At 46.6% G+C, this 15640-nt stretch overlaps 1 protein-coding gene and 1 pseudogene across 1 annotated transcript in view; both read right to left on the bottom strand.

The window, feature by feature from the left end:
* Nucleotides 1-6725, bottom strand: part of TSPAN2 (tetraspanin 2) — a 47083-nt gene extending 40358 nt beyond the window's left edge. The window contains exon 1 of the mRNA XM_004462944.5: nt 6481-6725. Coding sequence (XP_004463001.1) covers nt 6481-6549 — 69 coding nt within the window. The 5' untranslated portion in view covers nt 6550-6725. The remainder of the gene's footprint in view (nt 1-6480) is intronic.
* Nucleotides 6726-11116: 4391 nt separating this feature from the next.
* On the bottom strand, nt 11117-14830 carry LOC101429944 (zinc finger CCHC domain-containing protein 10 pseudogene; annotated as a pseudogene).
* Nucleotides 14831-15640: the final 810 nt, after the last annotated feature.

The following is a 15640-nucleotide window of genomic DNA, read 5'->3' as shown; positions in this document are numbered from 1 at the left end:
ATCACGAGTATTAAGGTGGGAGATGGAGGTTATATTGTCTTTTATGACACAGGCTGGGAGACCCTGAGATTCTCCACGGGTGATGTGTTAGAGCAACACAGTGAAACGAAACAGGATATGGACAGGTGGACGTCTCATCATTCTAAAAACCATCAGTGTGAAAAACAAGTCTTAAAACAGTAAGGATTAAAGCGGTAGCTGGAATGAAGAGAACTGCCACAAGCAAGCCAGGTGAGCAAGCCAAGGGGAAGCAGTCCACCGAGAGACGAGAGCCACCTGTGGGTCCCAGAGCGCTTCAGGTCACACTCTAAACCACTGTTTCTCAAAGTGTGTTCCCCAGATCAGCAGACAACAGCATCGGCAGCCCCTGGGGGCTTGCGGGCACTGCAGACCTTCTGAATCACAAAGTTCTCAAGCTTGAACAAGATCCCCAGGTGCCCGTGTGGACATGGAAGTCTGAGAAGCGCTGATGGCCAAAGGTTTTCCCTTGCCGCTCCCTTGGCCACCCCCAGGGAGTACCAAGGCTGGGCCAGGAACCAACAGCTCCTTCTGTAGGGGCAGTGCACACCACCCCGTCGCTGGAGCCAGGCAAAGCACTGCGGAACCTCTCCCAGTCTGAGGGATGGGAGAAGGGAGATACCTGTATTACACAGAGTCCTCAAGGAGCACAGGCACAAGGGGGAATAAACTATCATCCAAGCCGAACGGAGTGCTAAACAGAGTTGGGAGGGCCACAAGACCAAGGGCTGTGCCAATCACCTCTGAATCCCCAGCACTTAGCAGGGGCCAAGCACAGCACGGGTGTCAGCGCCCGTTTGCCCAGTGAACTGACTGCAGGGGAAGGCGTCTCTCCTTTTGTCTCCCTTGATAAGCTGTGAGACTTACTGCTTTGCCTCATCACGGGACCTAGGATACCTGCTTGCTTCTCCTTACCTTTGTGGACCTCCTGGCTTCTGAAGTCTGCTTTCCCACTTGTACCTGTGATATTTAAATCCTACTACTACTATATCTTGTATTATTAAATATTACCATGCATATTCCATGCTTGGAACTTTACACATATTAATTCGTCTGCACAAAGATCATGATTGTGATGCTTTATTATGTCCTTTTCACAGATGAGAAAACTGAGGCTCAAACAAGTTAAACGACTCGCTCAAAGTCCCCCAGGTAGTAAGTGTATTGGCAGAATCCAGGCAGAGGGATGCCAGGACCTACTTTCTGGGCTTTTTCTTCCTTCCCACAATGCTAAATCCATCTGAGGTTTAGCAGACCTCTGGAAAAAGCTCTGGCCTCTCCAGGCCGTCCCTGCCATAGACTCACTCTCCTCCCTCTTGTCCACACCAGGGGAGAACCGCCACTGCTGCTCTCTTCCTACCTTGATAGAAATCAGAAGGGAAGTCCAGCCTACAATGAGGCCGAGGAAATCCCTATCTGCGTTCCGGGGAGGTCTCGTTTTGGGGGTGAACCCCGAAGAATATTTTTCTTTAGAGAGTTTAAATTTATTTTTATTTTTTAATTTTACTGAAGTATATCTTTCACACATGGACATACACAACAACCAGGGCAGAGTAGAAGTTGTGAACTTTACAAAACAAACATGCATGACCTCATACGGGGCTCCCATAGATCAACCTAGAGGTTTTTTTCTTACCAGTCTTTCTGCCAGGTGGTAGCTCTGAAGTTAGGTTCGAGGTAAGTTTGGAAAAGAGGGGAGGCAAACACTGTCTGCTTCAGTTGACACCAACGGCTTTCGCTCCCAAGCCGAGGAAGCACAGCCTTTCCTAAAAGCACCTGCGGGACGTCACCAAGTGAAAACCCAGAGCCGCGCAGAAGAGGGGAAGGGAAAGAAAGCAGCTTTGACCTTGCCATATACGGCCCGTGCCTTTCCACAATGAGCAGTGCTGCTTCCTGTGGGTCAGGGACACGGAGCAGCACCGGGCAGCGAGGCACAATGATAGGAAAACGCCGCGCACACAACAATGAACCAAAGAACGAGCAGCGCCCGGGTTTCTCTTTACACCGACATATGTGGCTTGGTGGGTTATGGTGTTTTATTTATATTGCTATGCGACGGGAGGCGGGGGTGGGGCAGTAAAGGCGATTTCAGTGAAAGGCACAGGATTATGCCCTGCTATCTGATGGCAGTGGCCGAATTTAGACACGACAGATGGTGGGAGGGGTTTCGTGTTAGACATCAGCAGGGATAACAGAAATTAATTGAGGTTAACGGCCAGGCGCCACCGTCTTTTTAAAACACACTGGTGGGTACATCCAGCAGCCCTTGGCCAAGGGAGGGCTGGGCTGGCTCCCGCAAGATGGAATGTTTTCAAAACCAGGAGCGCAGCCCAGGGAAACTTAAACCTAGCTGCCAGAAGGTGGTTGCAAATCGATTTGTCAAACTGTGGCTCACAGTGCCCCGCCCTGCCTGGGAGCCCACTTTCCGCTGAGTTAAAGGAAGTGCTGTCACTGCGCCGGAGCCTGTCCCCCAGAAGGGCAGGCACACGAGCATCTAAGAGGGTGGTAGACGTTACATGTCAAGTGTCAGCTCCAGCCTGGCCTTTCCAGGAAAGCCGTCCTTGCCCTTTCCCCAAACTCCCTCACCACCTCCAACCAGGAAAAAACAACTCAGAAACCAGGGAAGGGCTTTTCTGGAATGAGGTTTCCTTAGTTACAGTGAAGGTAGTTATCGAGATAATTTATTCCAAACAAATGGTCAGGTACCTGTTTCAGTTTGCCCTTTCCCTGTGGTTGTGCAAATACAGACAAGGATTAGTGGCCCTTCACCAGTAGGGTAACAGTGTCCTGTTGTGACATGAAAGAAATTTCTGGGGCTGCCCCCTAACTTCTAGAATTTTATTTTTCCCCTATTTCCAACAGACTCTTTATAATTCACACTTATACTGAATTACTTATAATTTTCTGCACGTCACTTTCTTTCATGCCACTGACTTGGCACTTGCTGTTTCCTTTGCCTCTTATGATTTCCACCTGACTTATCGCCAGGAACCTTTGCCAAACGCTATTACTATCCCAAGTCTACATCTAAATCTAAATATTCAAGCGCGTTTGAAAAACAAAGCAAGCATCTATTGCTTGGACTACTGCTGCCATATGGATGTCCCTGAATCCACTTTTGCCCACTTCTCATTCATGGACCACATGTTGTTTTTTTTTGTTTGGTTTTAAAATTCATTTAACATGTATTTATTGTCTCCAAGTTAAGTAATAATTTAATTCGAATGATGGTAAAACAAGGTTTCATTTAAAAAGATTCACATTTAGAATGCACATTTATGTGCCTTCATAGAACTTTTTAAAATATATTACAACTATTTTTTTTTTTACTATAAAAGTAATGCTGGCTTGCTGTAGAGCATTTAGAAAAGACGATGAATATGAAGAATAGAAAAGCTACTAAAAAATACAGACACGGAAAGGCTGCCTGTGACTGCTGCTGTTCTGCCCCTCCCAGCCCCACACCACCAGGGAACTAGGGGACAGCACGGCCTCGTGCTTCCCTTCTGGGCCCGAGCTCTGCAAACCAAAAACAGAGCAGGCAGGAGGACACCGGCCACCAGACCCGTGCCCACGCCTCCTGCAGGAGTTGACCACTGCTCCTGTGTGCCAAACAGCAGGGCCCGAGGTGCCAAGCTCCCTGACCCGCAGATTCACTCATTCATCCCACAAATATGTACTGAGGGCCTCCCAGGTGCTGGGCATGACCGTGGGCGCTGGGGTACAGCAGCGAATGAGATGGAGACGCGTTCCTGCTCCGAGAGCGCTGACGTCCTCGTGGGGAAAATCCCTAAGTCCAGGCTGAGAAGACGTGTAGTTAAACTGAAGGAAGGCGAGCGAGGACGTGCAACAAACACGTTATTCCCCAACATTAAGGGAACTGGTGGAAAGAGAAGTAACATGTATTGAATGTTTCCTAAGCACCTGTAGGCACTGCAGGATAGAGAGCATAATTAACATTTATTGAGCACTTACTAGGTACCAAGCTTCTAGTAAGGTGACGGTCAGATGCTTTACATTTCCTCTTTTTTCTCTCTCTTTTTTTCCCTTTTCCTATGTTTCCTTTTATTCCTCTCAAGAACTCTATTACTCCAGTTACAGATGAGAAAACACAGCCCTCCAAGTAAGAGTGCCCATCTGGGGTGGGGCTGGGCTCTGCGCATTGGCCCGCTGGCTGCTCACACTCCCTGGCCCCGCTGCTCTGCTCCTGGACGGTGTGTCACCCTCCCCTCTGCCTGCCTCCATCCACCATCCTTCAGGCTTCCCTTAAGTACCCACGGCTTCAGAACCTGCCCGACAATCCCAGTACTGTGATCTCCTTCTAACCCCCTTAATTAGACGGCGCCTAGAAAGGTCACGCCTGACCCGAGGCTGACTCAGGCTGGGGAGTCCCACCCGGCTTTGTTCTCCCTCCCCTCCGCGCCGTGCTGATGTCGGCAGAGTGGACGCTGTCCCTCATTCCACACGGTCTCTCCTCGTCCATGTTCTGTAGTGCCGGTCTTGCTTCCTCCCCCACGTTTGCTGCTCTTATATTTATTTACACTATTTGCTGCATGTTAGTTTAATGGCGTGGTTCTCAAATGTGAGCATGCCTGAGAGTTACCTGGAGGGCTTGTTAAGAGATTGCTGGACCCCTCTCTCCCAGTTTCTGATTCAGCAGCTCTGGGGTGGGGCTGAGAATTTGCCTTTTTTTGACAAGTTCCCAGGTGATGCTGCAGGGCCAGCAACCAGTGCCCAGCGCCTGTAGGCTGGGCCCCGCCCCGCCACTCACAGCTAGGGCAGTTACTTAGCTTCCCGGAGCCTTGGTTTCCTCATCGGTAAAATGGGGATAATCAGAGTATTCCTCGCACGACGGTTGTGAGGATTAAATGTGATAATGAATGTAACTGTCTCTGACACATTGAAAACATTCAATAAACACTCCCTATGTCCCCGGGAGGGCTGGCACATCAGGCACTAAATAAGCACCGACTCCTGCCCAGAGATTCCTTCTCAGGCTGATAGGAAACTTCTTTTGGATTTGTAAGCTGTGAGAGTGAAGGGTGTCGCCGAAGCATGACATTTATAATTAACAGCTTTTGAAATTAAGCCTATTAAAAAAGCCACATGAAGGGTCTTTAGAAATGACCCCCCTACACTGGGCTGGATACACAGGCCTTGTACAAAAGCTGTGAGTGATATATATTTTTTAAGCCATGAGTCTTTTTAAAATTCAGAGGCTTTCCTGGGGGAACCTCCTTCCCAGCTTTCACTGCTGAAGGATTCCGAAATGGCCACTGTGCCTCTGAGGAGCCTGGAGTGGCCGGAGCCACCCGGGCTAACGGGCTTGGCAGGCACCGCAGAACCCATCACTAATAATTAATTAGGTGCAGTTATGGGAAGACAGCCTCCCCTGAGACGACAGACACCAGCCTCGTCCAGCCCCGTGGCTTCCAAGTGCCCAGGCCTGCGCTCCCTCTCCTGGGTAAACCTCGCCCCTGCGCCCCCAGGAGCCATCTGTATTTTCCCTCAGGATCCGTCTGAGCAGTTTCCCAGCTGGCATTCTCCTAAGGGAGCCTCAAGGGCAACGTGCAGACCAGACAATTTCCAGAACTCCAGCGCCTGGACCCGGTACCCGGGTAAGGCTGAGCTCTAACCTTGCTCCTTGGCTAAGGTCACCGCCCCACGTCTCCGAGAAGCCCTAACCCAGGGCATGTCGTCCCTTCACCAAATCCCTGCAAAGTGGGATGAGATCATCTCCGGGAGCACGAGGCTGTGGGCCGGGGGTGGTGGGGAGAGGCCGCCCCGCTCTGGAAGCCCTTCCCTTCCCCACTCCCTTCCCACCGCGGCCCCCACCTCCTCTCCTGCAGCTGTACCCTCCCCTACTGCCCAGCAACAGGACGGGTGACCACTCCCTCCCGCCAGCCCCCGCCCCCAATTTTCACCCCTAGTCCCAGTTTCCTAAACAAAACCTCCCTAGCCAGGTGGCGCCTCCAGGCTCGGTGGAGCAGCAGCCCTGCCAGCCCCAGGCCGGGGGTTTGCTCTCCCTCCTCGGCGGCCAGGCCCCGGCTCCAGCGCGAGGCGAGCAAGAAGGGGGCGTGTGGGTAGCGCCGGGGGCTGGAGGGGAGCCGGGGCGGCCGGAGACCCGAGCCCTCCCGCGGCGCATTGAGGCTGGGGTTCCCGCGCTGGGACCCACCGGCTGGGAGATGAAAGAGGAAAACAAGCCAGTGCAGGGGTGCCTCGCAGGGAGGGGCCCGCGGGGCGCTCCCCTTCCCACCGATTCGCAGTGCTCAGCCTCTCCGTCCTCTCCCCGCCAGCCTCCCCTCCCTCTTTGTCTTTTTCTAAGCTTCCGCCTTTTTGAACTCCCCTGCCTGCTCCCCGGAGACCGCGCGCACGCCGCAGCTGTCAGCCCCCGGGGACCCCGGCCCCGCGCCCCCGCCGCGCGCCCCCTCCGCGCCCCTCCCCTCGGGGCCCCGGGCTCACCCAGAAAAGCAGGTTGAAGCCGAGCAGCAGGTACTTGATGCACCGCAGGCCCCCGCGGAAGCGCCCCATGCTGCTGCCTCCGTGGCGGGATCCCGAGTCCCCAGGCCCGCGCTCCAGGCGCCGGGAGCGGCGGGTGCCGGCGGGGAAGGGGCGGGAGCGGGGAGGGCCGCGGGCGGGGCCTGCGGGGGGGCGGGGCGCGGGCCCGGAGCCGGGGCAGGGGCGACCCCGCGGCCGGGATGCGGGAGCGGCGCGAAGGAGCCCGCCCCCAGCCAGTCCGCGAAGCGCGGGGTCGGCTCCGCGGCTCCAGAGGCGGGGCGCCGCGCCCCGCAAGCGCCCCGTTCCCGGGGGCTACGGCAGCATCTGCGGAGAACGAGGGTCGCCCGGGGACCCGGGACCCCGTCAGTCCGCGCGCAGCCCAGAGGCGCCTTCGAGGCTTTCGGGGGAGACTGGGGGATAAGGAGGGGGCCTGGGGTGGAAGGGGTGGGGGGCACTCGAGGCCAGCCCGGAGCTGGCAGGAGCCGTCACGGGGCACCCGGCCGAGCGTCCCGGGCTGCGGCCCGCCCCGCGTGGTGCCCGGCGCGGTGTGTGCGCCCGGCGCGGGAGCCGCTGGCAGCGACCCTCCCTCCGGCGCCTCCCGCGCTCTCCGAGGACTCTTCCCTTAATAGGCAAGAACTGGGAGAAGGCGCGGGAGGGGCCGCCCTGCGCCCCGGCGGCGGCTGCCCACCCCGCAGGGCCGGGCTCGGGGGAGGCAGCCTCCCGGCTCCTCTCGGACTCGGCGGATGGGGCGCTGGGGAAGGAACCGCGCTCCTCAGGACCTTGCTCGTGCTGTGGCGATGGGGGAGGAGGGGGCAGCTGGTTGGCTTATTTAGTTAGGCTGCTGCTGGGGAAATTCGGGCTCGCGCCCCCGACCAAGCATCTCCCCTACGTGGTGCCAGACCATGGGGGGGGGGGGGGGGGGAGGAGTAAAATTCAGGGATCTTAAGCATAAAACTTTTTTTTTGAATTGACATTTTTTATGATTTTTAAAGAAGCTTTAGAACATGTAAATGTTAAATAAAAAATATAGGGGATCCCGCATCACCACCCGCCCTCCCCCACTTTCCCCCATCAACACCATCTTTCTTTAGTGTGGCACGCTTGTTTCACCTGATGAACACATGGAGGCATCGCTACTAACCAGGGACTACAGTTTACATTATAGTTCACACTTTGCACGGCACAGTTTGATAGGTTTTGACAAAATGTATAGCGGTCTGTATCCGTCACTGCTATGTCATGCAGGACAATTCCAATGTCCCGAAAATGCCCCCTATTATGTCTCTTCTTCCTCTCCCTCCCTTCAGAACCTCTGGTGGCCCCTGCTTTATATCTTTACCAGTTCTTCCATTACTACTCAGTAAAACTTTCAGTGCCTGTTCTAGGCCAGGCATAGTAGCAGGCCCTGCGTATCCCCCAAGGAGGAGGCAGCCGGGCCTCCCGCCACAGCCTCTGGTGGTGGAGACAGACAAGGAAGCAATCACAGCATGGTGAGGAGGCCTGGCAAGGTGCTGGGCAGGGGTATTGGAAACTCTGTATTTTGTGCCTTGAATAAGAGAGTGTAGGAAGTGCTTGACATGCTCCCTAAATGGTAATAACAGCAGTGATCGCCCTTTGTTGTACAGGCTGCCAGGTCCTCAAAGCAGACGGTGCTCAGTGCCACTCTCAGAGCTGGTGAGAGCCAGCCCTGACTCCAGGGCTCTGTGATGTTCAGGCGGTCTCAGCCTTCCTCACCGGAGGACACAGGGACTGGTGCCCAAAGTTCAGGGAGGAGAGGGGAGGGCACAGGAGGGCACAGCTGGGAAGAGGCGGGCCAGGCAGTTGCCCGGGCTTTAGCCTCCTGTCTGCACCCTGGGGCAGTGTGTTCCTGTCCGTACCGTCGGCCCCTGGAAGCTGAGCTGTCTTCCAATTCAAGTTGCTAAAACTGTCTGAGAAGCTGCTTTGCCCAAGACTGAGTCTTGGCCTCCTCTTAGAAGGTGAAACCTCTGACCTCCCTTAGATGGAGTGTTCTGAGCTGGTGAAGTCTGCTGGAGAACAGTGGTGAGAGAAAGAAAAATAGCTCGTGTCCTGGAGACGTCTGTCCCGCATGCTGCCTGCCTCTGGGCATCACGGGCGCAACAGGGGCCCTGACTATTCTCAGTGGGGTGGTGAGTGCCCAGGTGTTTTTGGGGGTTGGGGGCAGACACTCTGCCTGGGGGCTTCCAGGCTGCTAAGAAGAGCTGCTCCAGGGTGCACCAAAAGCAGCTTGTGAGGAGGATGGGTCAGGGTCTGGGGTATTTCAAATGACCTGTACTCTCCTGGGCAGCTCAGCGGACCTGGCAGCACTGAGCTCTTTTGAAATTTAATACAATTTAACTTAATTTAATTTAAATTTTTAATAGAGAAGTGGGTTTACAGAACAATGATGCATAAAATACCAGATTCCCATATACCACCCTAATATTAACACCTACCTTTGGTATGATACTTTTGTTAGAATTGATGAAAGCCCATCTTTATAGTTGCAGTTGTACTATTAACTATAGACCATGGTTTGACTTAGGGTTCACTGTGTTGTGCAGTTCCACAGATTTAAAAAAAACTTTTTATTCTAGTATCATATGCACAATCTAATGTTTCCCCTTTTAGCCACATTCAGATATGTATTTCAGTGTTATTATGTTCACATCACCATCATCCATTTCCAAAACATTTCCATTGTTCCAAATAAGAACCCTGTACATATTTTGTGTGTGTGTGAGCAAGAAGGGGGTGTATGCGCTGGGAGCTGGAGTTTTATTTAACTGCAGGTAATTGCAATGTACATATGCATTGTTTTTTCCTCTTTCAAGTTCTTTATCTGCCAAAATTACCTTTCCAGAGACTACAGACATTGAAAAGTGTGTTTGATCATTTAAATTTATTAAATTTACCTGTCGATTGATACATTTCGAATGGAACCCTTGAAATGATCATTTGAGAGTTTATTTGTAATCATTGAAAGCAGACGGTTCTGTAAACTTTACCAATAAGCACAGGCTCCTTAAATTCACAAAATACATATATTTCAAGATTAAATAGAAGCCCATTTTCTTCTAAAATAATTTTCTACTTTTAAAAAATATTGTACAGTATTTATTTTTTTATACCTGACTTGTTAGATTTCAAGTATGTATATGGTATGCAAATTCACCAGATTTAATCCGTCTTTCATATTTATGTTGTAGACTGTCATATGTGACCAGGTACCATATACAGTCATAAAGTAATTGCAGAAATGGCAAAAGGCAATCTTTATGAAAGACAAAAAAATCTTTTTAATAAAAGGCAACTGACATTGCCCTAATTTTCTGCAAAAATTACCTTGTCCTCCTATCTTCTTTTCTCCTTTTAATGGTACCTTTTATAGCATGCCATTACACAAAGATATTTATATCACTTTTACTTAAGGTAATGTTTTACATGGCTGCTTTCTTTTCAGATACACTGATTTTATCAAAAGATACCAAAACCAGACTCCTAAGTAGTTTCTGATTTTTTCCCTCTAAAATGGTTTTCCTCAGACAAGGGTAACTCTAAGAAAATAAGAAACCAGAATAAAATGAATGCTACAACAAGCAGTGTGAAACTTGTACCATTCAAGAGGTATAAATATATTAATAAGCTCCTTGAACTTTTCATTTTGGAGAAGTCAGGAAAACTTTCTGAATGTAAACAAAAATAGCGCACATTTATTAACAATAAGAAAACTCATAACCTTTACAGTTACAATATATTAAATCTTGCAGAATAACACATAGCCAGAAGTATTAGAAATTCATTATCTGATATTCTGATGCATTATTCTGAAAACATGTCTGAAAGATATATACTATCAATATATAGCAAAATATGACATTTATTTCACAGGGAAAAAAGATGTTTCATCACAAAACCAGATTTACTGGCTTTCAGCTTTTATTAAATTTAGAGATATATTTTAAAAAATGAAACAGCAAAACAAAATTCCTCTTAAATTAAAAATGGTTTTTATACATGTAATCCACTATTAATATGCTTTATGCCCATACAATGTAAAATATTTAGAAACTTGAACTCTAGAAAGTTTGACCAGTTAACCAATTTGACCTTAAACTATTTAAATTCCCTTTTGAGAATCACTTTAATGTTTTCAGTCTATAAGTCCAACAAGTGGGGCTGTTCCATTTCTTTTTCTTATTCTTTTTTTTTTTAAAGATTTATTTTTATTTACTTCTCTCCCCTTCCTGCCTCCCCCTGCCCCCAGTTGTCTGTTCTCTGTGTCCATTTGCTGCATGTTCTTCTTTGTCCGCTTCTGTTGTTGTCAGTGGCACGGGAATCTGTGTTTCAGTTTGTTGCATCATCTTGCTGTGTCAGCTCTCCATGTGTGCAGCACTGTTCCTGGGCAGGCTGCACTTTCTTTCACGCTGGGTGGCTCTCCTTACGGGGCACACTCCTTGCACGTGGGGCTCCCCTACGCGATGACACCCCTGCGTGGCAGGGCACTCCTTAGGTGCATCAGCACTGCACATGGGCCAGCTCCACATGGGTCAAGGAGGCCAGGGGTTTGAACCGCGGACCTCCCATGTGGTAGACGGATGTCCTATCCATTGGGCCAAGTCCGCTTCCCTCTTTTTCTTATTCTTTGGGGTTCATCTTCAGAGCTGCTATTGGTATTGGGGCAACTGCTATCAGAGGAGCTGGAATCAGTCTGAATCGGAGGAGGAAGAGCTTGTTGAGGAAGCTGAGGATGATGAACTAGAAGAGGCTTCATCAGTGTCTCTACCCTCTGAAGGGTAGGAGGTAGCTGTTTCTCCTTTTCTGATGAAGAATCACTGGCTGAACTGTCACTGCCATTGCTATTTGAACTGGTTACATGCTTAGACCTTTTTTTCTTGGTCTTTTTTTCTACATTAGGTTCTCCAATGCTTTGTTATAATAACCTGCTTTCTCTTTCTTTTAAAGCTTTCTTTAGTTCTGGTATTCTCGAAGGCCTATATAAGTATTTTCTTTTCCCACACATTCATAAGGCCAATGTCCAAATTATAAGCATTCTGATATCTTATATGTTGCTTATGTGCTTCTGCCTGTCTTTGGGCTATGACTGATGCGTGGGTGTCGCCATCTTAGCAGGGCTCTGGACAGCTGAGCTGGGTTCCCAGATTTTTTTTATTAGAGAAGTGAGAAAAGTCATGCATAAAATACAGAATTCCCATATACCACCCCAACACCAACACCATGCATTGGTGTGGAAAATATGCTACAACTGATGATAGTAGCACATTTTTATAGTTGTACTATTAATTAAAGTACATGGTTTAACTTAGGGTTCACTCTTTGTGTAGCGTAGTTCCATGGATTCTTTTTAAAATTATTATTGTGTCACCAAAGGTATAATCTAACATTTCCCCTCAGAATAATATTCAGTTAAATATTTCACTGCTGCTAATTGCATTCACAATTTGGTGTTATCATCTCCACCAATCCATTACCAAAACATTTCCATGATTCCACATAGAACCCTGTATATTTTAGACCTTAACTTCCCATTCCCTATCCCCAGTCCATCCCCTGGTAACCTATATTCTAGATTCTACTCTATGAGTTTGCTTATTTATTTTAATTATCACATATCAGAGATATCATAAAATATTTGCCCTTTTGTGTATAACTTATTTTACTCAACATGATTTCTTTAAAGTTTATCTAAGTTGTTGCATGTATCAGCCCTTCATTTCTTTTTATGGCTGAATCATACTCCATTGTGTGTATATAAAACATTTTGCTTATCCATTTGTCCACTGATGGATACTTTAGTTGCTTCCATCTTTTGACAACTGTGAATAATGCCACTGTAAACATAGGTGTGCAAATATCTGTTCAGACCCTGCTTTCAATTCTTTGGGTATTGTATTAGCCAAAGAGGTGCTGATGCAAAATACCAAAAAATCTGTTACCAGGCCATAAAGCATAAGTTACTTCTCTCACCAAAGTCTGTTGCCACTGTTGGAGCAAGATGGCAGCTGACATCTAAAAGAGTTCAGGCCTCCTGGGTGCCTCTCTTCCTGGGGGCCTCTCTTCCTGGGGGCTTGTTTCTCTCCAGACTCAGCGCCTCTGCATGCTCCATAAGGCCAGCTGTAGACTATCAGGCAAGTGGCTAGTCTCTGATCCCAGGGCCTCTGCTGTGTCCAATTGAACATTCCCTCCTTCCTCATATATCTGCTTCTCTATGTGTTTATTTCCCAGGTTCCAGGATCAAAACTCCAGCATCAAAACTCCGACTAACTCCTCTGCTCTGTCATGTAGTTTTTATGTAACTCCCTGTCCACCAAGGGGGCGGGGAATCAGTTTACTACTGACATGACCCAATCAAAGCCTTACTCATTATTTAATCAACTTAAAGTGAAACCTCTGAATCCAGTACAAGCTAATGTGCAAACAGGTCAGTTTAGAAACATAATCCAATATGTATTTTTGGAATTTACATTGAAATAATACCAAATTACTATAGGTATATATCCAGAAGTGGGAATAACAAGTCAAATGGTAATTCTATATTTAGCTTTCTGAAGAAATGCTAAACTGTCTTCCATAGTGGCAGTACCATTTTACATTCCCATCAACAATGAATGAGTGTTCCTATTTATCCACATCTTCTCCAACACTTGTAATTTTCCAATTTTTAAAATAGTAGCCTTTCTAGTGGGTGCGAAATGGTATCTCATTGTGGTTTTTGTCTGCGTTTCCCTAATGGCTAATGATATTGACCATCTTTTCATGTGCTTTTTGGTCATTTGTATATCTCCTTTGGAGAAATGTCTCATGTCTTTTGCCCATTTTTAAAGTGGGTTGTTTGTCTTTTTGTTGTTGAGTTGAAGGGTTTCATTATATATTTTGCATATTAAACCCTTATCAGTTGGTAGTTTCCAAATATTTTCTCTCATTGTATATACTGTCATTTTAGTTTCATGATAAAGTCCTTTGAGGAACAAAGGATTTTAATTTTGATGAAGTCCTATCAAAATTATCTATTTTTTCTTTTGTTGCTTGTGCTTTGGGTATAAAGTTTAAGAAACCATTGCCTAACATAAGGTCCTAAATATGCTTCACTATATTTTCTTCCAGGAGTTTGATAATTCTGGCTTTTATATTTATGTCTTTGATCCATTTCAAGTTGATTTTTGTAAATGGTGTGAGGTAGGAGCCCTCTTTCATTCTTTTGCAAATGGAGACCCAGTTTTCTCAGCACCATTTGTTGAAGACACTATTCTTTTCCAAATAAGTTGTGATTGTCTCCTTGTCAAAAACCAGATGGCCATAGATGTGAGTGTTGATTTCTGAGTTTTCAGTTTAATTCCATTAGTCTATATGCCTGTCCTTGTGCCAGTACCATGCTTCTTTGATTACTGTGGCTTTGTAATAAGTTGTTTAAGATTGGGAAGTATAAGTCTTCCAACTTTGTTCCTCTTTTTCAAGGTGGCTTTGGTTAATGGGCCTTTCCCTTCTGTATAAATTTGATTGGCTTTTCCATTTCTTCAAAGAATGTTGATTGGGATTGTGTTGAATCTGTAAATTTATTTGGGTAGAATTGACATCTTAGCAATATTAAGTCTTCCAATCCATGAATGCTGAATGTTCTTCTATTTATTTAGGTTTTCTTTGACTTCATTTGGCAATGTTTTATAGTTTTCTGTGTACAAGTCCTTTACATCCATGGTTATATTTATTCCTAGATATTTGATTATTTTATTTGCTATTGCAAAGGAAAATTATTTTCTTGACTTTTCCTTCAGATTCTTCATACTAGTGTATGATTTTGGGGTGTTGATTTTGTACCCTGCCACTTTGCTTAATTCATTTATTAGCTCTAGAAACTTTGTTGTGGATTTCTCAGGATTTTCTGTATTTAGGATCATGCATATTCCTGTTCAATTTTGATGCCTATTATTTCTTTTTCTTGCCTAATTGCTCTGGCTAGAACTTCAAGTACAATGTTGAATAAGTGGTGACAATGGGCATCCTTGTCTTGTTACCGATTTTAGAGAGAAAGATTTCAGTCTTTCACCATTAAATAGGATGTTAGCTGTGGATTTTCATACATGCCCTTTACTGTGTTGAGGAAGTTTCCTTTTATTCTTAGTTTTCTAAGTGTTTTTTATCAAGAAGAGGTGCTGGATTTTGTCAGATGCCTTTTACACATCAATTGAAATAATCCTGTGTTTTCCCCTTCATTCTATTAATGTGGTGTATTACATTAATTGATTTTCTTATGTTGAACCACGCTTGGATATCAGGGATAAATCCCACTTTTGATCATGGTGCATAATTCTTTTAACGTGCTGTTGGATTCAGTTTGCTAGTATTTTGTTATGGGCATTTGCATCTATTTTCATAAGAGGTACTGTCAGTCCCTAGTTTTCTTTTCTTGTAGTATCTTTGATATGAAGGTGATGGCCTCATAGAATGAATTAGGGAGTGTTCACTCCTCTTCAATTTTTTTGGAAGACTTTGAGCAGGATTGGTGTTCATTCTTCTTGGTATGTTTCATAAAGTTCCCCTGTGAAGTCATCTGGTCCTGGGCTTTTCTTTGATGAGAAGTTTTTGATTACCTATCCAATATTTTCACTAGTTATTGATTTGGTGAGACCTTCTATTTCTTCTTGAGTCAGTGTAGTTGTTTGTGTGTTTTAGGAATTTTCCTATTTCACCTAGGTTAACTAATTTGTTGGCATACAATTTTTCATAGTATCTTCTTCTAGTCCTTTTTATTGCTGTGGAGTTGGTAGTTATGTTTCCCTTTACGTTTCTGACTTTAGTCATTTGTGTACTCTTTCTTTTGTTCTTTGTCTGGCTAAAGATTTTCATGTTTGTCTTTTCAAAGTATCACCTTTTGGCTTTTGTTGATTCTCTCTAATTTAATTCTCTATTTCACTTATCTCCACTCTAATCTTTCTTTCCTTCCTCCTACTTGCTTTGGGTATAGTTTGCTCTTCTATTTCTAGTTCTTCCAGTTTTGAGGTTAATTCTCTGATTTTAAATCTTTCTTCTTTCTTTTTTTTTTCTTTTCTTTTATTTACACAGTACCAGGGATTGAACCTAGGACCTAGTACTTGGGAAGTAGGTACCC

This window comes from Dasypus novemcinctus, chromosome 9, assembly GCF_030445035.2.
Source record: "Dasypus novemcinctus isolate mDasNov1 chromosome 9, mDasNov1.1.hap2, whole genome shotgun sequence".
Lineage (NCBI taxonomy): Eukaryota > Metazoa > Chordata > Mammalia > Cingulata > Dasypodidae > Dasypus > Dasypus novemcinctus.
The sequence above is the reverse complement of the archived record's forward strand: the minus strand, read 5'-3'. Positions and strand labels throughout refer to the sequence as shown.